We start from the raw sequence: 23,203 nt of genomic DNA on the forward strand, positions 1-23,203 counted from the left end.
TATAGTATTTATTTATCTGAATTGAAGACAAATTCTGAATGTTTACCTCAGTGTAAATACCTTTCCATAAGGAGGAATATTTACCTCAGTGTAAATTACCTTTCCATTAGGAGGAAAGGAATATTGCATGGAGCAATCAATATTGCAGATCGCTTTGCCAAACACTTAATCCTCCCTAAGGCAGGCTTCACATTAGTATGAACACTGTTCCTCTTTGGACCCTTACCTTTCTAGGATGTGAACAGTAAAAATGTGAATATTTGTTGTTTACTTCATTAGGCATAATTCATAATGATGTGTTTATATGAAGAATATCACAGACTGAAGCAAAACCATATGCAATTGGTTTACTTTATTATAAACTGTATATGATGTACAAACTAATAAACACTTAAATGACGACAGTCTCACTGTTGTTCTTAAACAGGCAAATGAACAAGATTTTCTAGCTGTGTATTTTGGTGCTGGATGTAATCTGGAGCACTGGGTTATGTTACCAGAACACTGAAAGGAGAGGGGATTCAGCAGGCTCCTACCCTGTAGCAAGAGCTGTCTTCAACTGATGCTTTAAAATACTTCTTATTTCTTTTGATAAAACAAAGCCATATATGATTTTTCTGCCAGGAAAGGCCCAAGCTGAGCATCAGGCAGACACAACTTTTCTGGTGGCTTCGTCAAATAGTTTCTGATGGGAGCCAGTGACCCTTACTCTGATGAAGGTAAGGGGGGTGGGGGGAGTTTACAAGTTCAGGTTTTTTGGATTTGGGGGATTTTTTTTTAAGGTATAATGGAAATTTATTCTGTCATCCATCTTTTTTGAAACAGCACGAACTCTTTTGCTTTACCAGTAAGCTTGCACAGTGTTTACAAGATTAGCCCTAACGTGCACCTTGCTTTTGTTTTAAATCTGGAGAGAGGAAGTGTTTCTCGTGCAGCACTGGGCTGGGTAAACAGTGTTTTCGGTGTGTGCACAGCTACTGGTAAGCTGTATCCATGTGACAGCTCCTTTACAGATATGAACCCAGCACATGCTTTTCAAACACAGTAAGCATTTACATATTAGTACTGGATTAATTTCAATATACCAAACACTGAGCCATAGCATGAGCTTAAACTGTTGTTCTGACCTGAATCCCATTAGTTGAGCTAAGTGTATAATAAGGTAATGACAGTATGTGACCAACTGGCAAACAGTTTCACTAAGCAAAAACATAAGCTTCAGTAAGACAAACTTAACGGAAGTGCTTGAACATTAAACCACCAGCTGGAAAAAAATTAGATCTGAGCAGACTTAAGTTATGTCATTACAGTACCTCCATTTACTTCCTAAATTACAATGTTACTTCCATCTTAACTTTTAACATTCAACTACATTAGATAAAAGTAGTAAAATCTTGTATGAAGTACAAATCCTATACTTCAGACATGATTTTAGTTTCTATAACATATAACAGAAAAGATGCTAGTTCATCTCTTCCATTCCCTGCCAAGGCAGGATTGTTCCCTACAGGATAAGTTCACTGAACCATACTTGGTTCAGCCCAATTTGACATGCACTGTGAAAGTGACTGGAGCCATGTTACAGGAACTGAATATATCTCCTGATGCTTAGCTTGTTTCCCTTTCTGTGACTCTTTTAGCCCACAGTAGTTGTCTTTAAGACATCTTCTGGCCACCCAGCTGCACATCCCCTTCCACAGTGAAGGAAGCCTTCGCGTGCTAACAGTGAGCATGAAGCTGGGTAGCCCAGGCCTGGGCAGCCACGTGGACGCAAGAGGCTGCCCTCTCCTCGAGGCTTTTGTGTACCCTGATGTCCTTCATAAATCTTTGATCTTGGGGACTAGATGACTAAGAAGTAATTGCCATGCTTGGTAGAAATTACCCATGACTGGGTCTTACTGGTCTTTACCTAGTAATTCAGCTACTAGTATTGCTAATATTAGTCCCTCAGCTTTAGGAAAGGTGTGGGGGGGATGTTATACAGTTCATGTCACCTGGCTTCACACCAGTTACAGGCTTTGGGCTGCCACTGCTTGATCATATAGTACTGACATATAGTGATCTAACGATTGTGGTTCATAGGGAAGTTATAAAAGACCATGGATCTTCCTCTGAAGGAGCAAACAAGCAGAGCAGTGCAGCTAGGCCTCTCCAAAACTCTTCTACTTAAAAAAAGCATTCAGCACTTCAGTCATTGACATTTTTATCTATTTAACTGTTTGGGTCTATTTGACAGTTTTCCTTTGTCTGTCAAGAGTCACTTGTTTTCTTCCTGAGGCCAATAAACTGTCTCCGTGGAGACATACTGGAGTTGGCAAAAGGACTTATTTAGTAAAGGTACAATTATTTCACTTTACAATTTTAAAGGTTACAGGAGTTACTTGCTTTAAAAAATAAACAAATGGTAACAAACAAATAATCTATCCTGCCCATACTATTAGATGATGGTGCARGAACTAAAAGCAGAGCCCCGTTTGTTGGTGCTCTGTGTAGGCACAAGTTTTCCTTTACCATAGTAACCCGAGAATATTGCCTTCACATCAATCTTCTTAGAAAGCACAAGCATCCACATTCCATTATTAAAATACAGCAGTTTCCCTCCTCCAATCTCCCCCACATCTTCACCTTTGTTCCCTGCCTTTTCCAGTTTTACGAACTCCAGCAGATCGAGCCCGGTCTGGACTGCTTCTATGCCGCTGGCACAGCCAAGGGTGATGTGCGCCCGGCTGCCTTTCGGAAAGTTGTCTGCAGGCGTTATCTTATCGGTGTCTCCTGGCCACAGCAGCAGCTGCTGCTCGCTCAATTCCACGCGAGCCCCGACAGTTTTTGTTGTGACGAACAGAGCAGAAATGGACAAGGTAAAGCCTTTGCCGTAGGAAGCCTTCACAACCTGGGGAAAGAGGGAAATAAGCCCAGAACACAGCTTTAGTGAACCACAAATGGGTGGGATTTCTAGCAGTGTGGTTAGCTTTATTCTCCACGTGCTCAGGGTCTTAGCTAATCATGGTAACCCTCGCTGTGACAAACTTGTAACAGGGCATACAAGTAGAACTTGGTGGCCTAACATTTCTGCTCCACAATCTGGAGTTGGTTRTGTCTGTTTCCTTCATAAATCCCATTATTTAACTGGGTGCTCGGACTCATYGGTTAAAGCATGAAATAGTTTAGCTGTAAGTGTAAGCACCTTAATTCATTATCACTCAAATCAAGCTGTTGGGGATGATGCTGGAAGTCAGGGCTGCATCAGGGGGGTAGGTGTATTTTCTTCAGACTAACAGAAACTAGTCAGTGTCTCTCTCACTTCAGACTTTTCTATTGCACAGGCCACCAGAAAGTGTTGCTATGCTTTAGACACAGATGTTCTCTCTAAAATCACCTCCCACCTCAACATGAAGCTGCRTCCCCAGCCCATTCCCTCAGCTTTGTGGATATACTGCTAGAAAGGCGGGAGAGTCTGATGGAGAAAGAGCCGCAGGGAAAAGTCAGAACCCAGACACTAACTTCTTGTTGGGCATATTCCTCAGCTCCAGGTGCTTTTCCAAAATCCATGTATTTTGTGGTGCAGTGTAAGACTCCAGGTGGCCTCTTCACAAAGTAGCTGGTGAGATCTATCTTTATTTTGGGATCTTCAATAGCAGAAGCAACTGCAAATACARGTAAAAAAAATTTACTACTAAAAGATGACAAACACCCCCCCCATGTCACCCCACAAGCCTGAGCCCCATTTCAACTTTCTTCAACTTTGTCCTTAATGTTTCATCTTACTTGCTGCTAGATAAATAAAACTATTCCCTCCTCACCTAGGCTAACAGTGGCTGTAACTAGAAAAACTTCTGTTCCCTCCTCACCTAGGCTAAYAGTGGCTGTAACTAGAAAAAYTTCTGTTCATCTTTGTGGTTTGTGTTGCAAGAACCACATAAAGGGCAAGATTGTTTCATATTTCCCTTTTCTGTTTTATTCTTCACATTAATTCTCCATAGTCCCCCACAATAACCAGTGGGATGCTCAGCTGCTTTATGTGACACTGCCAGCATCCTACCCCAGCTCCTTACAATATCAGAGGAGCTAAGCAGACTTTTCTTAAGAAAACTGTTTCATTTCTTTTTAACTTACAAGAGCAACTTTGTCAACTGTGAAAATATAGGGACTAGTAAGTATCTTTAAACGGTGTTTTTGTTGTTGTAAACTTTAACAAAAAGTGTCATTTTAGAAGCTGACCAAGTCTGTTCTATTTGTTGAATGTTAATGTTTGATCAACAGAGTAAAAACTTGAAAAGATATTTCTATACATACAGTATTTATTCTCCTTTTTGAAGGCTTTAAGACTTCCAAGCTCATCTAAGAAGGCCTGTCCAACCTTCCTCAGGATCTCTGAGCTTCTTTTACTCAAAAACCACCCAAAATACAAGGGTAGAAATTCTTTTTCCAAGCTTGGTTTCATTTTCTTCAGCTCTTCCACTGACAATTTCCATTGATTCTTTTCCTTGAGCTGCAAGCAATCTATTCTCCACTGTGTTTTTGGCTCTGCAAAGATGACTTTGTACCGGTATTTGTCAGCAATATCRAACAGTTGATCCAGTCGTTCCCTTTCATGGTGAGTGTCGTCCAAAACAATAACACTGATGTCTCGTTTGCAATAGTCAACTAAATCCTCATCAACTTTTGAATATTCTTCAGGAACAGTGCTTCTTATTGCAGGGACAATTTTATAGGTATCGACAGAAATCACCTTACAGGCATCTTTATACCTATCTTGAATAGCCTGGGCAAGAGTGGACTTTCCACTRCCAGGCAAGCCTCTTAAAATAAAAAAGGTTTTAGATTCTTTGACTGTGGAGATGGTATCATCATCATCAAGGAACGGGTATTGCAAGCTTTCAGGCCTTTCTTTTGCTGACTGAGTAGACATTTTTCTAAATATTTTAGGCAGGAATGTGTGACTCTTCTTCGAAAAGCCTCTGTTCTGAAATTTAAGAAGAAAATATTTTGTAGGCCAGCAATCCCAAGAGACAGCATATTTCTATTGCACAAGTGTGCCGCTCAGACCCTTATCGGGGGGGAGGAAGGCTGTGCTCGGAGGGGTGTCATCGGCTCTGGGAGTGCATTTGTGCCACCGCTTCCACGTAACCTCAGCTGCTCCGCSTGGCTCAAACCCCTCCCACAGCCGCTGCGGCAGTCGCAGGCGGCACCGTGTTGTCCTGGCACTGGACAGAGGGGAGGAGGCGCAGCGGAGGGGGAGCCCTGCTCCGCTCTCCGGCTCAGGCCTTCGCTAGCCGCTGGCGGCGGCCGCAGCGCTGCCCGAGCTGGAAGTGCAAGGTTTACCGCCACGCGGTAGCAGCGTGCACCCACGAGCTCCMGCAAAGCTGAAGCCAGGCAGGGCAGCTGGAGCGTTAGGATGCTTAAACCAACACTTGTGGTTGCCAGTTTACGAAGAGACCACGTGCCGGGGTAACTCGGCCTGAAAGGGGGAAACGCAACAGTTGCTCACGTTTCTTTCATTCATCCAAAGACTATAAACAGATTTAGGCCTGTTTAGGGTTTCTCTAGTCCTGTAGGAAAGGCTGTTTCAGAGTAAAGCCAGCAAGGAGACTACCTCATGTTAAGAACTGCCTTCTCTTCATGCCTAGGACACTGCACAGCAGCACCTTTGCCCCTCAGAGGTGGGAGTTTCAGGCTGGTCTTGTAATGAAGAACAACTTAAATTGCTTCAGGCAAAAGCAAACCTGCTCTTAGCATTTTTCAAACTGAAAGTTAAACGCATCCACTCAGCACCAAAACAAACGGTCGAGCTCGACACCACGAGACAGCTGGCACTTCCTCCTTCCCCTTTTCTGACCAGATAAAATAACTGGTATCTAAGATTAATTCTCATTAGGATCTAGGCTAATCTGAGATTTCATGAAAATGAGGAATTTGTCTAAGGTTCTGCTAGTATCAACAGGGACAACAATTTTGTCAGCCAATACACAAACTCTCTAGCCTCTCTCCCCAGCTGCATCCTTGCTACAGACTAGTCCCAGCTCTGCTGCCAACAACAACATCTTGTTAACGAGACCCAAGCTCTGTACCAGCAGTCAAGAAACCACAGACACGATACTGGAAGAGCGTATTTGTCACTGACCCGAAGATCTATGGGGTTTTCGTATTACATAAATGTTCTGCCCATTGCAGAAAAATATTGCTTGACTCTGCGGGGTGAGGACACTGCATGAAAATGAACTATTTCAACTGATTAACTTATTTGTCTACTTTTCATTCTAGAATTTGGAGGTGGCTTTTTGGTTTTGAGGCACCCTGGCACAAGCCCTGTGCACCAGCGTTGCTCCAGTGTTCACTGTGCAGCAGGCCAGGCCTCTAACAGGGGACGACGGGCTCCAACCGTGGTCCCCGGGGCACCTGGTGCAGAATTCCTACCCCAAGAGTAGGATCAAAAAAAAAAAAAAAAAAAAAAAAAAAAAAAAAAAAAAAAAAAAAAAAAAAAAAAAAAAAAAAAAAAAAAAAACGAGGAGCAAGCCCGTCTCTTGGGACACCTACGCTGGCTTCCCTGAGGACTCCGGGCTCCCAGGTCATCGCGTAAGAGGACAAGCGCTTCAGCTTCCTCTGATCGCCACGGAGGAGTGCAAGAAAAGGAGACRGCATGAGACGCCCCAGGGAGCTGCTGCTCCTCGGAGCGCAAGCCTCGTGTTTCCGCAGCGGTCTGGGAGGTCTGGCCCGAGCGCGGAGCTGCAGAGCCTCTCGACTCGCTGTTCCCGCGGCCGCCCGGCGAGGCAGCTACGCGTGCCCGGCACAGGCCTGGCCTGCGCCAGCCGAACTGTTTGGCCGGGAGCAGCTGCGGGCGAGCGGCGGTGACTGAGGCCGCTTCTCAGCTGCGTAAACAACAGAACAATAACAGCCCCCCCGGGCCTTTGTTCCGCGGCCAGCTCCCGCTATAATGCTCGCCTTCACGGGCGGCGCGGCCGCGCAGTGGCACCGCGGGGGCGGGAGCGGGGAGCGGGGGCTCCTCGGGCGAACAATCCCCGATTCAGCGCCGCCCGCCGCCCGCGGCGCCCCCGCTTGCCCCGGGCTCCCTCCCGGGGGAAGCTCCAGGCTCTGCCGCGCCGGCCCCGGGCCCCCGCGCTGCCCCCGCGGCGCCGCCGGCTCCCGGCGCTCCCGGACCCTCCGTTACCCCCTGGGCGCCGCCGGCTCCGGGCGCTGCCGCCGCCGCCGCCGCCGCGTCCCCGCCGCTCCGGGCGCCCCGCGCTGCCCCGCTGCGCTCCGCCCCGCCCCGGCCGCTTCCTCCCCGCCAGGAATCAAAACCGAAAGCGGCGCCGCGGCCGCGCTCTCCCCCCGCCTCCCCCGGCGCTCACCATGGTGAGGGCAGCGGCTCCGGGCGGCCGCCGGTGCGGAGCGGCGCGGCAGGGAAGCGGCTCTGGGGCGGGCGCCGCCGCGGGCGCTTTCATAGCGCGGAGCCCCGCGGCCCCGCCCGGGCCCCTCCCCGGGGCCGGAGCTCTGCTGCGCCGGGAGGACCGGGGCACCGGCGCGGGCCGGCAGCGAGCTGCGCCTTCACCCCTGGCCGGGAAGCCGGACTCTCCTTCGGCCACGCAGCTGTGTCTGTGCCGGGGGCTTCCAGCACACCCGTGCAAGCTGGGGGGGAAGAGCATGAAGTCTTCACGCTCCTGGACTCATAGGTAGGCGACACAGCTGCTGTCCAGGCACAGCAAAGGGGAGAGAGCTCTTGCTTGTAAAACCAACATTGCAGCACAAAATTTAATTCTACTGCCTAGCTCCTCAGGAATTGCTACTCTACTCGGATGCGGAGTCGTGCTGCTCTTCATCCTCATCTTCCCTTTCCCCCATGCTAGTCTCCTCTTCTTCTTCTTCTTCTTCATCATAATCATCATCTTCCTCATTGCTCTTGCACTCCTCGTTTTCTTGTTCATTTCCCTCCTCTTTATCATTTCCGTACTCCTCTTCATTGTTCTTCTCAGCATCTTCCTCTTGCTTTTCATTTGTCTGATTCTCAATGCTTTGGTCACTTTCCTCACTTTCCTCTCTCTCTGTGTTCTTCTTGGAGCTGTCTTCTGTGTATTCACTGCTGCAATCATCGTCTGTGGAGGGGTAGGGGACAGGAAAGCAAATTTAAACCAATTTCCAGCACTGAACAATCAATAGGGCACAAAAAAGAAGAAATTCCTGGCCTGCTTCACTAACTACAGTCAGAAAACTCTTCTCTTTATTTTCTTTCTCACAAGACTCCATTTACTGATGATGCAAAAAGCTGAGCTGCATGATCTAAAGTGAATAGAAACCAACCTGGCAGGCACATCAGTCTGAATTAATCAACTAAGACAAAATAAAGTCCAAGTATAGTGGTTGCAGAGAGCCCTAGGAAAGGTGGAGCTAGAAAAGTGATGGTCAGAGATGGGAGGCTTGCACTTTCCCTTGTTCATTCAAATTACAGCATTTGGCTCAGAAAAGCTTAACAGGATTAACCCTGAGTCCTAAATGTCTGGGGCATGTACGTCTTGAGCAATATACACTGCTCCAGAGCTATCCTTCGCTAACTCTGCTTGCAAGTGCTCCTACTGCTCAGTAGGTGTGAGCAAATTTGCCCTGTTCCAACTGAGGAGGAAGCTTTCCTACACTTACAGTGCACAAGAATATGGTGAAGGATGACTCCAGAGCAGGTCTGACTGTACACAGACTTTGTACCCTGCAGGCACAAAGAGGAAACTTGGGAAGTGCTGCCATCTCCTGCTCAGATAGAGCAGGATGGATATAGTCCTGAGAGAGCCCTTAGATGAGCATGGTGATGGAAGTGGAGTTCCAAGAACTTAATTATCCTCTCATTCACCACGAGGATGCTACAGCTACACGGAGTAAGGCCTGCCAGTTGGGACTGCAGAGAGGATACTGTATGTTAGGTCTCACTCTTTGGGGAGGTGGAAGGAGAAGGGGGAAGCTATATATGTTGAGATGAGGAACAGTGTCTGTTTGTTGTGTACCTGTAAATGGTTTATGCTGTCATGCTTCATGCTGTAGATGCTTGGTAGTACATACTATTGTTTAGATGGCATCATAAAATTACATACATCTATATAATGGGGATTCTAAAATCCAGCTGAGGTTTTTGAAGGTCTCAGCACTGTTGATCTCCTGTATTCACAGTCATTTTTACAGTCTCATTTTAATGCTGTTTTCCTTCTGACTAGGCCCACTGAGCTGCTTTCAGWGTTTTTAGAAGCAGCTTTTTATATGGATGGCACTGAAGAGTGAAATTAAGCTCATTCCCCGTTACAAGTTAGCAAGGCTTCACTTGCATGAGAGTTGCTATAGGTTATACYAAAGTATCAATATTAAACCCTCACTGCCAAGAAAACTGAAACCACAAGGTGTAACTAGGATATGACCTCACATATAAAATAATTCCTTCTATAGTGTACAAGTAGAGAATGCATGCAGCCCAGAAATTTGGATGCCTGCTATCTGGCAATGTGGAGTTGCTTTATTGTCACCCGAAGTGCAAGCCTGTTCTCTGGACAATACAGTAACATGCCGTGTCCTCATCTGTATTTTCACTGCAAGAACACCRTGCTGAAAACAGTAGTTTTATAATGCACAGAAAATTAAAGAAACCTGAGCTGGATGGACCTCAGGCCCTCAAGCACTGACTGCAGCAAACTTGAGTGATAGGTATGCAGTCATTTTATTGGAAAGTATCAGGAGATTTGTTCCCATGTTTCAGTYGGTGCCCCAGAAAAGGGAAGTGRGGAGTTGTTAGTTGTATGTGGTGCAGAGGTCTAGATAACAAYTACCTTTAGAAGAATCAGCTGTCATTTCTCTTTCTCCTTTCAACTCTTTGATGAAGCTTTTGCTCACGTCATCTAAGGCCTGAAAGTGATATGGCTCATTAATAAGACTTTAGAAATACAGTTAAAGTTTGGTTTCTTTTTATTTCTGCTATCATTGCTTGCTCCTTCACTATCCTAAACTCTCTGCAGCAATGTGCTTCATTTATCCCTGCAAGAATTATTAATATCTGTTAGTATCCCTTATCAAATGTCTCCTCCTCTGAAAATTCTCTCACACACACACAATCATTTTTCTTCATGCAGGAGAGTAGGTTTGGTTTGAGCTTTGGACACCCATGAGGCATCCCCAAACAGGTATGTTTTATGCAGCAAATTGTGATTGAGGTGCCTGATGAGCCTAGTGCTGTCTGAGCTAGGCAGGAGGATCACACACAACACACTGGCAGACCAATGAAGACAGACTGCTGTAACATGCAGACTGTTTTATGCTTGGGACACTGGCTGTGCCCTAGATGTTGTTCCATGGTCTGATGCAAAGTGGTTTCTCTGGGACATTTTGCAGAGGTCATAAAAGGGTGAGACGTGCGCAACCCTACATTCCAGTTGTTAGCAACTGAACACAAAGGAGACACCACTGTATTCTGAGCATGAAAATCTTGCCCCAAGGAGGCCAAAAGAAAATTTTCCCTTGACCCGAACAGGGCCAGGACTTCTTCCTCTGTATGKTGTACTGGTTCACAAACAGGGATTATATCTTCCAAGATGGAAGGCTTCATATCTTTCATTATGTAAACTACTTCAGAGAATGTATTCTAATGCTATAACTGTCTAATGACATTTTCTCTGTCCTCATGACATTAGAACAATAGTTACAGCTAACTTGTTGATGCTTCCCCAAACTTTTCTCCTTGTTGCAACGTGCCACTTACAATAATGATGGCCTGTTGAGCCTCATCATTGTGAATAAGCTTTGCCTTCTCAAGTGCTTTTTCAAAATTGATGATTGCAGCCTGGTAATCCTTTAATTTTACTGTAACAAACAAACAAAAACATCTGTTTTAACCCAAGATCACAAATGAAAGAAAAACAACAGGTTAATTAAGCAAATCTACCATGAAAAGTTTTATCTGAATAATTGCTTTGGTTGTTAAATCATGGAGTTGCTCTCATTAAGATGGTTAACAGAGTGGCTGTCTCCATCCTTAAGGTGAAATTTGTACTAACATCTTTACCTTGTGCTTGTGCCACCAGTACACTAGCATTGAGTTGCCACTCAACATCTCCCTCCTCATCTGCTGACTGTAGGGACTTCTCTCCATAATTCTGGGCTTCTTCAGCTTTATTCAGTTCAAGGTAACATCGGCCAATTTCATGGAACAACCAGGTCTTCTCCAGGCTGGATTTTGCCATTGGAATCTTCTCCTCCCAACTTTAAGAAGAAAGACATTTACTGAATTTCAATGAGTGCTATTATAATTTAAGTTATAATTTCAACCATTGGTTCTATAAACAAAAGGTTCCAGATGCTGTTATTATGAAAAGTTGTTCTATACTGAGATCTGCTAAGTATTTAGAAAAAGACCAAGTAGTAAAATCTGGAGAACTCCAGATTGATGATGGATTTTTAAGGCTGTTGCTGGTTGGGACAAAGGTGCAATCAATACTCCTGAGTACCAAAATCTGTTCAGTCAATAAGCACCAGAAGCATCTGGTGCTGTCAGTGATCTGTGTACAGTGAGAGGTACACCTCAGCTGAGTTCCTGGCAGAAGGCATGTATTCTACAACTGGCTTTCTCAGTCACCCTTGCTTGCAGTGTATTTAAACAACCTGAAAAGAGAGCATCTATTTAATTCTAAATAAAACCTTATTCTTTTTTTCTGTTACTAAGTTTACATACGTGTCAATAGCTTGCTGGAATTTGCCGATTCTGGCATAAACTCTGCCGATGTTATCAAGCGCTCTGGATATGGCATCCGGCAGATTGCTGCATTGAAAAGAAAAAGAAATTATAGTAGCTAAAGTAGTCTTGTGCCTGATACAGTCTGCATTTTCTTCAGCCCTATATATTTTCTTTGGTGATCAACCTGACAGCAGGATAAGGTTGAGGAGCAGAGTTAAAGGACCAACATCAAAGTCTTAAAACCAAGGTACATTTTTGCTTTTTTATCTACAGCTGTTGTAACTGAAGCCCTGTAAGACACAGGGAAAAATGGTTTAGTTTTGTCACTTTTACKTCTTCATGTAAAGCTGGCAGCACTTTGTGAGTCTTTTCCACTACTCTCTGTTTCAACTTTCCTTTTTTGCCGTGTGGATCTTTCACATTTCCCRTGGAAGAACCCTGTCAGCTGCTAGGTCTCTAGCACTAATGGTTGATGCCTGTCCAAGGAGAAAGTGAAAGAACAAAGTGTCTGCAGGGTGTTCACATCAACAGATTCCTTGTAACAGACCATGCTCCCAGTGCTCTGAATGAGCTTTTCCTCTATGCTAACGGCAGCTCCTTTTAGAATAATGTAGCCTGCAGAATTTAAAGTTTTTTCTTATTTAGTCCTCATTCTCATGTTTGGAAGTGGACTGTTTTAACTACCCTCACCTTACAAATAAAAAAGCTGATGAAAGGAGAGAATCAATGCATTGCTGTGGGCTATGGGAGCCAACAGAACGTCTCCTCTTGCTCTTCCTGAACTCTAGCCACCAGAGGGCGATCCCCCCCYCCACAGTAATTGTTGCAATTCGGTCTTCTAAATACAACCTTCAGTCAGTTTGAAAAAGTAGTAAAATTATGCATCTCTTTCCTGCCTCTCCACTGCTAATTCTTAACTTTGATTGGCATGGAGAGTGGGGAGTGAAGATCACCAGGAAGGAGGTAGAAGTGTCTTTAAACAACAGTAAAAAATAAACCATTTGTCATTTGTGAAAATGATAAACAATAACCCAGTTACATTTTAACARCCCTATGCAATATCAGTAAGAATAAAAACAAAATAACATAATTTCAAGCAACTATTCAGTGTTTTCTGATGTGCATTGAAAAATTAGATTACTAATCTAATCTGCTCCATTCTGTTTTAGCTGAAARGCTACAGCAAATTTTCTGTATGAGCAGGTAGCTCATGCCTCTTAGATAAATATTTCATGTATACCATCATGGTTTGAATGCAAATGACTTTAGGAGAAAGTTGTATAAGAATCAGAGCCTGACCTTTCTGAGAAGGAAGTGCAGACTAGAGGTTATAAGTGCTGAGTCTGAGATTTGTGGGTTTTTTTTTGTTTGTTTTTTTTTTTTTTTTTTGCTTTGTTTAAACACAGATTTTGATGTGTCATGTGGGCCAGGTCCTTTAACAATCTGCTTCAGTTTTCTTATTTTTAAACAGTAAGGATAATAAGTCACTAGAGACCATGACACTTTGGCAGCATCTGAATGCAATGCCCTGTTAAATCTCCAGGAGGTAGTTACATTATCTGATGCTAAAACATCTGAATGGAGGTACTTTCCTCTGCACACTGGATCTTTTCCCCATGCATTGGAGCTTCTCAGCACTTACTTCTGCCTGGCAAATTCCAGATCAGTTTTGTGGCTTTGCAAAGCTGCATCCATCTGGCCCATCTCTATCTGAGCATTCCCAATGCAGTTATGGAGGTTTCCAATCAGTTCATTCTTGTTGGGAACTTCGTCATCTGACCATCCTTTTATTGTCTTTAGCACATGCTCAGCTTTCTTACAACTTTCTTCTGGGGAGCCACCAGTCAGCACTAGAGATAAAGAGCAAAGTTTGGTGCTAGTGTGTGGACACAGCAATATTTGGGAAGCAAGAATAAGAGCAGTTGTGTAGGCCTCTGAAACAGCTTGGGAAGGGTTACTGCTCTTGGTTCTTCRTGTATCACCTACACTCTCCCCATCAGTCTCCAGTAAATGTGCCCCTGGGAGACAGTACTTCATTTCCCACTACTAGMAGTCACTTTCATCACAGCAAGTGATAGAGCACTCTGGTAGCACTTCACATTTGCTAAAGAAAAATAAATGAGACAATGTCCATTGCCTGAAAATCAGCTGAAAGCATGTAGTCATTCTAGCAGGGAAACCTGGTCTTGAAGATGAAGTACTAGCTACAATACTTAGGTTTTTATCTCCTAAATTAGTCCCTTACCCTCTCCTGGTGAGCTGTTGATTGCATCCAGTTGGTTACAGTGCTCTGGGGATTAGACTGCAGGATGGTTTTGTCATTGTCTGCACCAAGCTGTTGTAACTGAAATTAACTAAACGGCAGTAATGTCTGAGTTTTTCTCTCCTGGGTTATAAAACATGGAGCCCGAAGAGAAAGAGAACAGAGGTAGAACTGAATTACTCCTTCCTTCTAGACCACTGTTCTTCAGATTCTTCATTTTTCTGCAGTGGTATTTTTCGGCTACAGAAATGATTAACTCCAGTACCCTATATTCTCTCAGTAAAACAACTTCTAATTACCAGACTGGCCAGGGGCACTTGCTAAGCATGCAGCAGTGGCCTACTTAGCTTTGTGTTGTTCTGAAAAACAGTTAGCAAGGCCTCAAGTACAGAAGAAGTTAAATAAATAAATAAAGTATTGGATTCTCTTCCTCAAAGTATTGCTTTGGGAAAGGGGAAGAATGTAAAAACAAATACTTTCAAAATCTGCCTGGTACTGTTTGTTAATAATTGCASTGTTGTCTGTAATTACTACAGCAAATAACTGTATATGCCAATCATCATTTTCTTACTACCTCCAGTGAGGACACGTACACATGTCAATGTCTTCCATACTCTTCACAATATATCTGGCAACCTCAGCTGGTTTTCGTTTCTTGTCTCGGATCCACCTTTGCTGCCTGAGCTTGCGCTCTCTCACTCGGGCATAAATAGGCTTCTGCTGCTGCCAGAATTCAGTACGTGTGTCCAGGTAGGTAATGCCACTCAAAACTAGGTCCTTTACTTTGATCCCCTCCTTTGTGGTGCTCTTCATCAAGTCTGAAAATAAGATGGTAGAACTCAGGAAAGGATTAATGTCTGCRATGAATGAAGTTGCAGTTCAGTGGAGGGGGAGTGCCTGTGAATGTTTGTGTATTACGATAGAGAGCCCCAGAAACTCCATTCCTCAGAACCAATGTGGTTTTGGGAGAGAGGTTGGAGAAAGCTTCTCCTATGGTTTCCCATCCATGTATGTTTTAGTGAGCTGGAGCTGTGCTTCCCAGCCCCTAGAGTTGCTGCCTTTCCTGCTGACAGAATCAAGAAGAGGCCTACTTAATGGGAGTCAGCTGTGGTAAGTGAGAACCTCTCCTCCAGGACAAAACAACTGCATGGGGAACTGCTTCCCTGGCAGACTCATTTGTACTTAAATTGCATTTCAAAGCAAGAAAGTATTGTGGATTAGATTGAAATATGGAAATTGAGAGGGCTTTTGCATGCTTGGAAAATAAGTAGCCCACATATGGTATTATTGTCATTAATAATATAAAAGCTGCCAATAGACTAGATTCTTAATTATTCTTCTGTTACTGGGTAAACAGTTTCCTAGAAAAATGACTACATGGGGATCACCTCTGCAGCTAGTTCTAAAATATGATACTTCTGCTAACCCTGCATTTTGATCTTAACAGCATTTATAATGAAACTGTGAATAGGTATAATCTATTAGCAGTGTCTTGCACTTAATATGAATCTTAGTGTATTTTATCATTACGCAAAAAATGAAATAATTTTTAATTATAAAGTTTCTGCTTTTGATTTCATCAGCACAGATTACTTCTAGTTGATTCGTTGCTAAACTGTTCGTTAGAAAAACCTGCTATTTCATTAGGAAGGAAACATGTTCACACACAGTTATGAATATTGGATCTGTCTCAAAATCACCTGTACTCTCCAGACATCTACCTCTCTCCAGACCACTGCATACATTATGTGATATGTAAGCTGTGATGCAAATAGGGAAGAATAGTCATAGGGATATAAAAGAAGGAAGAAAAAGAAAGGAAGAAACTGCATAGAAAGAACATTTAGTTAAATATATTGTAGAAAGACCTTCATCCTTGAGCAGTTTTTCTAGATAAACCTTGTCAGCATAAAGCTCTCCGAGAAGCTGTCGCTCTATTTGTGGATTCCTAACACGCTCCTGTTTGCTTGTCCGCTTTTGATCCTTGGTCAGTTTGACTTGGACTTTCTGTTTTGCTTTTTTGCTCTATAGAAATAAATAAAAAAAAAATCAAGTAAGTCAAGGGAGATAAGCAGGGAACATTAAAATTTGGAGGAAAGGCCTGGCTTTTAGAATTCTGTTTACACTCTGTATAGGTCAAATTATTTTTTAAGTAAAAGCAAGAAGTCAGACGTGTGTCCCACCAATTGCTTTAGTCGTAAGCAATTGAAATTTTGAACCCAAACATGTTCCCTCTCCTCCAAGAACAGGAGGGGGCATTATACTGAGAGCAAGAGCACCACTGTCTTAGTACAGTGTCTTGTACTGTTTCAGAGGGCTTTCTGGCCAGTGCTGTGGAAGCACATTAGGTTTGTGGGATAGGCAGGTCTAGCTTTCCTCAGTCAAAGAAAAGGAGGTTTTAACAGCCAGGRCTTCTGAGAGTATTTCTAAAGTTTCATACCCCAAATCCTAGCAATTGCAGTRCTTATCTTTAGTCCTCTTTGTACAAATTACTCTAACCACTGGGTACCCAAAATTCCAGCTGAAAAAAGGGATGAGCATTCACTGCAYTGACTTCAAAGGAAGATGTGTGTGCTTGGCATCTCAGAGGAACAAGGCACTACTTCAGGAGACCACCTCAAAATTAAGCAATTGAGAAAGTGCCCACTATCAAAAATGTGAACCTTAAACATCTGGTAAAACCAAAGTAAATACTATAGTTAAATGTACCCTGGCTYCAACCTCAGTGCTGTTACTTATTACCTTTTGCTGGGTGATCTCCCTTTAGAAACAACAGTCAGGCTGGTAGAGAAATTTCAAATTAGGCTCTGTTTCTCCTTGGTTGCTCTTCCCTGCCCTTCTGCCTTCTCCTTTCTATTTTTTGTAGCTTGAGCCAAAATTCCATTAAAAGCAGGTGTGTAAATACTCTCATAAAGGATCAGCATGCTCCTTATGCTCAGAATGCTTCACTAGACCAGTCATATCCCCATCCATGTTGCTACAGAAACTATTAATCCTGTAGTGCCTATTTGCAGAAGGCATTAGCATTATAATAACTCTGGTTAGCTTCCAAAGAAAGAGCTCTTCCACTATACCTCTGCCTGCCTGCTTAAAAAGCAGAGGTCCTCTTTATTCTCCAGTTTAACTGAGGATGGACCTGCAAATACAGAGAATGTATTTGTTAGTGTTCAAGAACTGCAATACAGAGCTCTAGAAGTCAAAATGGTTGTAAATGTGCCAGACCTATATTATCCTGCTTCAAATAAAGCTAACTCTTTCATTTGAAATATGTGGTTGTATGTTCTTTAAGCAGGGATTACAGCTCATAAATGCTGATCTTCTCTAGATTTTAATTATTATTTTCACATGGCACCGGGGGCTCCTATCACAGATCAGAATTCTGACATAGACATATGCTACAGCCTGTGTGGAGGCATTAACAAAAGGCTGGCATGTTYTTCTAAGGGATCAAAGCTAAATTTTAAAATGAGGAAAAAAACCTCATAAGGATCTTCAGCAATGCAGAGAAGTATTTTAAAGTGTTTAGGCACTGATACAATGGCAAAAATCCCWTTTCATTTTCATTGTGACATCCATTTCTGCTATTCAGAATCCATTCTGGCAATGTAGGAACAGTGAAAAACATTTCTTTATCTTGGCCTGGTCAGAAGGAAGAAAGGAGCTTCAAATGCTGTTGTAGAAGTATTTCTTCCAGCAAGGCAACTGGGACAACATAAGCTATGTGAGTACATGCATATCAGGGAAGGCAGGTGTTTTTGTATCTGCCAAGCAAAACAGATTTAGTAAAGCGGTTTGGGGATGTGCCCTATTAACGTATGTGCATTTCCCAACTATTTAAACATCCAGATCAAATGACAACATGTTTCTTTGTCCTTTTTTTCCCCCTGCATCTAGGAGATATAGCTTGATTTAAAATGGCTTTTTTTTCATCTGTTCACTTGTTTACTGCCCAGATGCTCAAAGTGCCTAGCTCTATATCAAGCACAGCAAGCATTTTAACTGAGAATTGCAATGATATCTAGATACTTGGATTAAGCTAAGAAAGCAGCAGCAATGGAGGAAAGAAAGCCTGATTTGGCTCCTTCTCTATTTGTCTTCCAAATGAACATCACTTGCAAAAAAAAGCTTCAGGCTTTGATGCAGCTGTGACATGAAGTTAATCTGTTGCACTGGAGGTGGACTGAAATTTTGAAACAGAGTGAGGCACCTAAATATCTTAAGGATCACTACCTACATGTATGGGTGTGCAGGCAGGGTGTGTCTTGGCTCTGTGAATGGATAGGCTGTAAGGGGATCCACTTGAGCAGTTTCTAACTAGCCTGGCAGGTTTTACAGCGGCCTTGCGAGTTGCTCTGTGCAGGTTGCTCTGTGCATATAATAAAGCCATTTGTGTAAGGTGGCAGCCCCATCTGAGGTGTGTCCATGTGCCTGAGAGTGGGTGCACATCATGTCCACACTTGTCTGCATGTGAGAAAGCATTGCTGAGAGGAAAACTAAGGGAAAAGGGACAAGGTTTTGCTTTGCTTTGAACGTCATCAGGTCCTTGGCCTTTCCACTCTCCTGCAGGACAGAGTTCTATGATCTAAGYCAGAAATTATGAAAGCAGTGCTCCATTGCAATAGTCAACAGTTTCACTGGTCTTATGCAGTGTAAATTGGAGGAAGATCAGGATCTCAGAATGGTCAGTCTCAGGTGGCAAGGCAAATTTCATTAAGAAGTTTTAATATGGGGATAAAGATCTCRAAATGGATTCTGTAATTACTAATACAGAAGGCAGAAAAATGAGTATGGTAGTAAGTAGATGTGCTGCTTTCTTCTATAGTACCTAGAGTATTTTCAAGGTGACTTTAGAAATACTAGTAATCAAAATATAATAATCAAAATTGTGCCAAAGTCATAATTTACTTTCATAACTGAAGTTATTAGATACACTTATATGAATAGGCATTCAGCCCCTCTAAAAAAAAACCCAAACCAGGAACAGGGCTGTGCCATTTTTGGTGGTTCCTGTTTTCATCTGAGAATAGCTACTGAGCATGTGAATCCAGAAGCAAAGAGACTGTTGTTGCAAGGTCCTTGGGTCATTTTCAGGGCTAATATGTCATCAGCTATCAAATGGACAGCTTCTGGCTATGCTTATAAGCTCCATGAAATACATCTTACTTCCAATGCAGTTAACAATTGCCTCCTGGGATTTCTGGATACCCAGTCTGAATTTCTGTAGTTCTGGACGTAGTCTGTAGCCTCGATGATAGAACACCAATGCAAATTCAAAGTCACCCATGGTATATAGAGTCTCAGCTTTTTGATAAAGTCCCTGAAATGACATTTAAAAAAAGACATTGGAAACTTCATTACATTTCTTGCTGGGCAGAAGTGAGAGCCCTGTGCCCTCTCAACGTGCAKACAGTAAAGTCCAATCCTGAAATTCTTGCCGAGATGACTAACCACCTCCACCTCCCTGGGAGCACTAAGGTAAGTGTGCAGGATGAGGCCTCTTTTGCTTTTCAAGTCAGCTGTTTCCCCAGAATGCTCAGCTTTTCACACAGACAAAAAACTTGTCCTTAGACACCCCAGGCTCTCTTATCCCTTCATGCTGTTTACCTTGGAGAATGTTTTGTCGTTTTGGAGCGAAGCTTCTGCATCTTTGAGGGAATTTTCTGTGTCTCCAAGTTTAAGGTAACATTTTGAGCGGGCAACTAGGCAGTGCTTGTCGCCTGGTCGTAGCTGCAGCGCCTGGAATGCAGGGGACATGGATGCGCGGTCGGGAAGCACATAAGCACATGCATTTGATGCAACCTGCTCCAAGCCTACGCGGATCCCGGTGCCACCTCGTGATGCCTCCTCCCCAGCCCGCGTCCCCTCGTGGTCGCGCCCTCCCGCCCGCCGCCGTCCCCTGGGCAGGCCCCTCACGTTGGTGAAGCAAGGCAGCGCCTTGTCGTGCTCGCCCCGCCGGACCAGCAGCGTCCCCTCGGCCACGAAGCTGGGGAAGGTGCCGGCCGGCACCTCCGCCTCCGCCATCGGCCCGGCCCGGCCCGGCCCGGCCCGGCCCGCCGCGCCGCCGCTGCCTGGCAACGGCTGCCTGGCAACGGCTGCCTGGCAACGGCTGCCTGGCAACGGCCGGCTTCCGGCGCGGCGGCCCCGCCCACGGCCGTGTCGTCACCGCCTCGCCCCGCCCCGCCGCCGTTTCGGCGCCCCCTGGCGCCGCGGAGCGGCCGCCGCCCCGCGGACCGTCCTGCCCCACGTCCCCCGGACGGTGTGCTTTGGGGACCGTCCTGCCCCACGTCCCCCGGACGGTGTGCTTTGGGGACCGTCCTGCCCCATGGCCCCCAGACAGTGTGCTTTGGGGACCGCCCTGCTCCACGTCCCCCCAGACGGTGTGCTTTGGGGACCGTCCTGCCCCACATCCCCCTAGACAGCATGGCCTGGGCACCGTCCTGCCCCATGGCCCCCAGACAGTGTGCTTTGGGGACCGTCCTGCCCCACGTCCCCCCCGGACGGTGTGCTTTGGGGACCGTCCTGCCCCACGTCCCCCGGACGGTGTGCTTTGGGGACCGTCCTGCCCCCACGTCCCCCCAGACGGTGTGCTTTGGGGAGCGTCCTGCCCCACGTCCCCCTAGATAGCATGGCCTGGGCACCATCCTGCCCCACGTCCCCCAGACGGTGTGCTTTGGGGACCGTCCTGCCCCACATCCCCCTAGACAGCATGGCCTGGGCACCGTCCTGCCCCACGTCCCCCCAGACAGTGTGCTTTGGGAACCGTCCTGCCCCACGCCCCCTAGACAGCGTGGCCTGGGCACCGTCCTGCCCCACATCCCCCAGTGTGCTTTGGGGGCCGTCCACTTGGCTCACATGAGCTGAACCGGGATTGCTGTTTCCTCCGAACGTCGGTAAATAGATGTCTTGCTGCATTTATATACTGACCATAGCAGTGTATTGGCAGCGTGTGTTTCTGCAGAAATTCCTGTAAAGTCGCAGCTGTTTTCCTTGAGTGCTGCTGTAGCCAGCTCACTCACAGTGCCAGCTGTGCCAGCTCATATTTCCTCTTTACTTTTTTTTAACTTTCTCTTGACTGTTTACAAATATTTGCTGAACATTAGYGTTCAGAACATTTGAAGACGAGGTATTTGCTGGTAGCCTGTTATCACCTATTGTGTACTTAAACTAAAGTTTCCCTGTTTGAGATCTTCAGGCCAGTTTCTTYGTGGCTTCTGGTCTGGCACAGTTTAATCCTATGTCTGTCAATAAGGATGCACAGAAAGAGGTTTTGCAGCTTTGGGATTAGGCACTTTCATCTTGTGTTGGGGATAAGCATGGTGCAGGTGGGTGGTGGTAGGAGGAGAGATGGGTGGGGGAAAAGGAAAAATTGAGCATTGCTTTGGAGGGAAGAAAATGCATGTTTTGAGCCAGAAGGAGCGCAGACTCTAGCCACTCAGGGTCCTGTATGCTGGGTGCTCACAATGTCTTTCACTTAGTCTTTCGTGACCCAACTTGTCTGACCTATAGAGGATCTGGCATTTGTTCGGCTTTTGTTCGCACAACTGCATTTCCAAACTCCTGCGCTGGAGGCACAGCCCTGAAAGCGAGGGGGTGTGGGAGGGCAGGCTCGACTTCCAACACTGTGTGTGGTTACGTGAATGCCTCACAGCCACTGCTGGTCAGGCTGGACGAGTTCCTGGGCTTGGTCAGCCCGGGAGATGGTGCAAACCGCAGGGGTTCAATGCAGGCACGCCACTGGCTGGCTGACCAAGCGTGCAGGGGGCACAAGCCGCTTTGGGCCTTTGTGCTGTTTTCTGGTAGTCTGTGGTCCTGGTGGCATCACTGCAAAGCCCAATCCTTCTGGATAAATGATGGATGAGAAATTCTGCTGGTTCTCTCATCCTATCAGCAAATGTTAGTTTTGACTTTATTTTGGCCTTGGATAAGACCCTGCCAAGATTAATGTYGGAGGCAATTTGTTCCAGCCAAGTGACTCAGAGTGGGTGCGGTAGTGTCTGTCCTGCTCAAAAAACACTCTTGTGTAGAGAGATTTAGAGTAAGATTTAACTTCATCACAGGGGGAAAATGCTGGATTCTGGAAAGGACAAAAAAATGACCGGGCCAGTCCTTGCAGGGAGTGTGCTAGCCCTGGTGCATCCCTCTGCGGGGCCCCAGTTAGCATCTCATGCATGAGCGGTGAGGCAGAAACAGCAGCTTAACCCTTGAAGGGGAAGCCAGCATGACAAATCCTCTGTCCACAGGAAGACAGGGAGAGACTGTGAGACAGTTTAAAATAACCTTTGGGTAATTGGTTTCCGCTGAGACTTTCCCCACTGGCACCACTGGGCGTGATGTGTTCTCACCCGCAAGATGGGCAGGAGCATCGTGTCTGCATCTTCTGGTCACCGTCCTTGCGGCGACTCGCGCAGGCCGGGGGTAATGTTATATGYGCCTCTGTGGACCTCGCACCTGGTCTGAGGCCTTCCCCCCACGTTGCTGATTCTTGCTTTAGTCACAGGTTGGAAATGCCAGGAAAAAAGTCATGGGTGGTGATTCCGACAAGCAAAAGAGACRTAGTCTCTGCCATTAGAGACTGGAGTGTTACAAGGCAAATGGCACGGCTGGGAACGGGCAGGCAGGATGGCTGTGTTCTGTCCGAGGCCTCACAACACCTCAGAAACGTCTCTTCTGTCTAATGCGTCTCCCATTCGGAAACATTACAGTGGCCCACYCAGGCGAGGAACTTCTGCAAAGAGTATCTTTCAGGATCCCACTTCAGGGATGGTGACTTAAACCAGTGGTTTTTGGTTCCCCAGCAGGACTGCTGTGCGGCACCAGGTGACAGCTCCATTCCCCCAGTGCTGGCCCTGACAAGCTCCTCCGGCTCTTGCAATCACACCACCTCCGTGGGAGGTTTCTCAGCTCTGACCCAGCTCTGTGGAAGAAATGCCTGGCTCCGTGTTGGCACGAGGGCTCCTCTCCGCGCCGGGAGTGGGTGCCAGGTGCAGGTGCGAGCACGCAGGGCGTGACGGGAAGAGTGGGCGGCCTGCCCCGGGGCCGAGATGCACCAGCAGGAGCAGGTGAGGCGGGGAGAGCTGCTCCGGGGCTACCAGACAGCTGTCCGCCAAGGAGGGGGTCCTGCAAGGTGGACGTCTGGGTGGGACACGAGATCTCAACGAAGCCCAGCAGGGAGGTTTTGCCTCTTGGTGGCAGAACTGCCGAGTGGCAGCTGGCTGGTGGCACAACCGTGGACAGCAGGCCGCTGACTG

General features: G+C 45.8%; 2 protein-coding genes across 3 annotated transcripts; both read right to left on the reverse strand.

Moving 5' to 3' along the window:
• Positions 1–337: 337 nt before the first annotated feature.
• On the reverse strand, positions 338–7,469 carry CNP (2',3'-cyclic nucleotide 3' phosphodiesterase). Of its 2 annotated transcripts, none has more exons than XM_085310394.1 (4): positions 7,347–7,469; positions 4,294–4,963; positions 3,502–3,644; positions 338–2,890 (listed from the first exon to the last, which is right to left on the reverse strand). In XM_085310394.1, the coding sequence occupies exons 1-4, from the start codon at positions 7,437–7,439 to the stop codon at positions 2,438–2,440; spliced, it is 1,359 nt and encodes a 452-aa protein (XP_085166520.1). In that variant the 5' UTR covers positions 7,440–7,469; the 3' UTR covers positions 338–2,437. The 2 variants fall into 2 exon arrangements, with proteins under 2 accessions (XP_085166520.1, XP_085166519.1); XM_085310393.1 differs by lacking the exon at positions 7,347–7,469 and adding an exon at positions 6,535–6,830.
• Positions 7,470–7,746: 277 nt separating this feature from the next.
• Positions 7,747–20,046, reverse strand: ODAD4 (outer dynein arm docking complex subunit 4). The gene is made up of 12 exons (XM_085310395.1): positions 19,869–20,046; positions 19,560–19,691; positions 19,119–19,272; positions 17,030–17,091; positions 15,824–15,980; positions 14,549–14,773; positions 13,335–13,542; positions 11,690–11,776; positions 11,024–11,220; positions 10,721–10,821; positions 9,795–9,870; positions 7,747–8,087 (listed from the first exon to the last, which is right to left on the reverse strand). The coding sequence occupies exons 1-12, from the start codon at positions 19,974–19,976 to the stop codon at positions 7,783–7,785; spliced, it is 1,812 nt and encodes a 603-aa protein (XP_085166521.1). The 5' UTR covers positions 19,977–20,046; the 3' UTR covers positions 7,747–7,782.
• Between the last annotated feature and the right edge of the window lie 3,157 nt (positions 20,047–23,203).

The sequence above is a fragment of the Rhea americana genome, unplaced genomic scaffold (assembly GCF_003343005.1).
Source record: "Rhea americana isolate MKP2758 unplaced genomic scaffold, rheAme1 scaffold_319, whole genome shotgun sequence".
NCBI lineage: Eukaryota > Metazoa > Chordata > Aves > Rheiformes > Rheidae > Rhea > Rhea americana.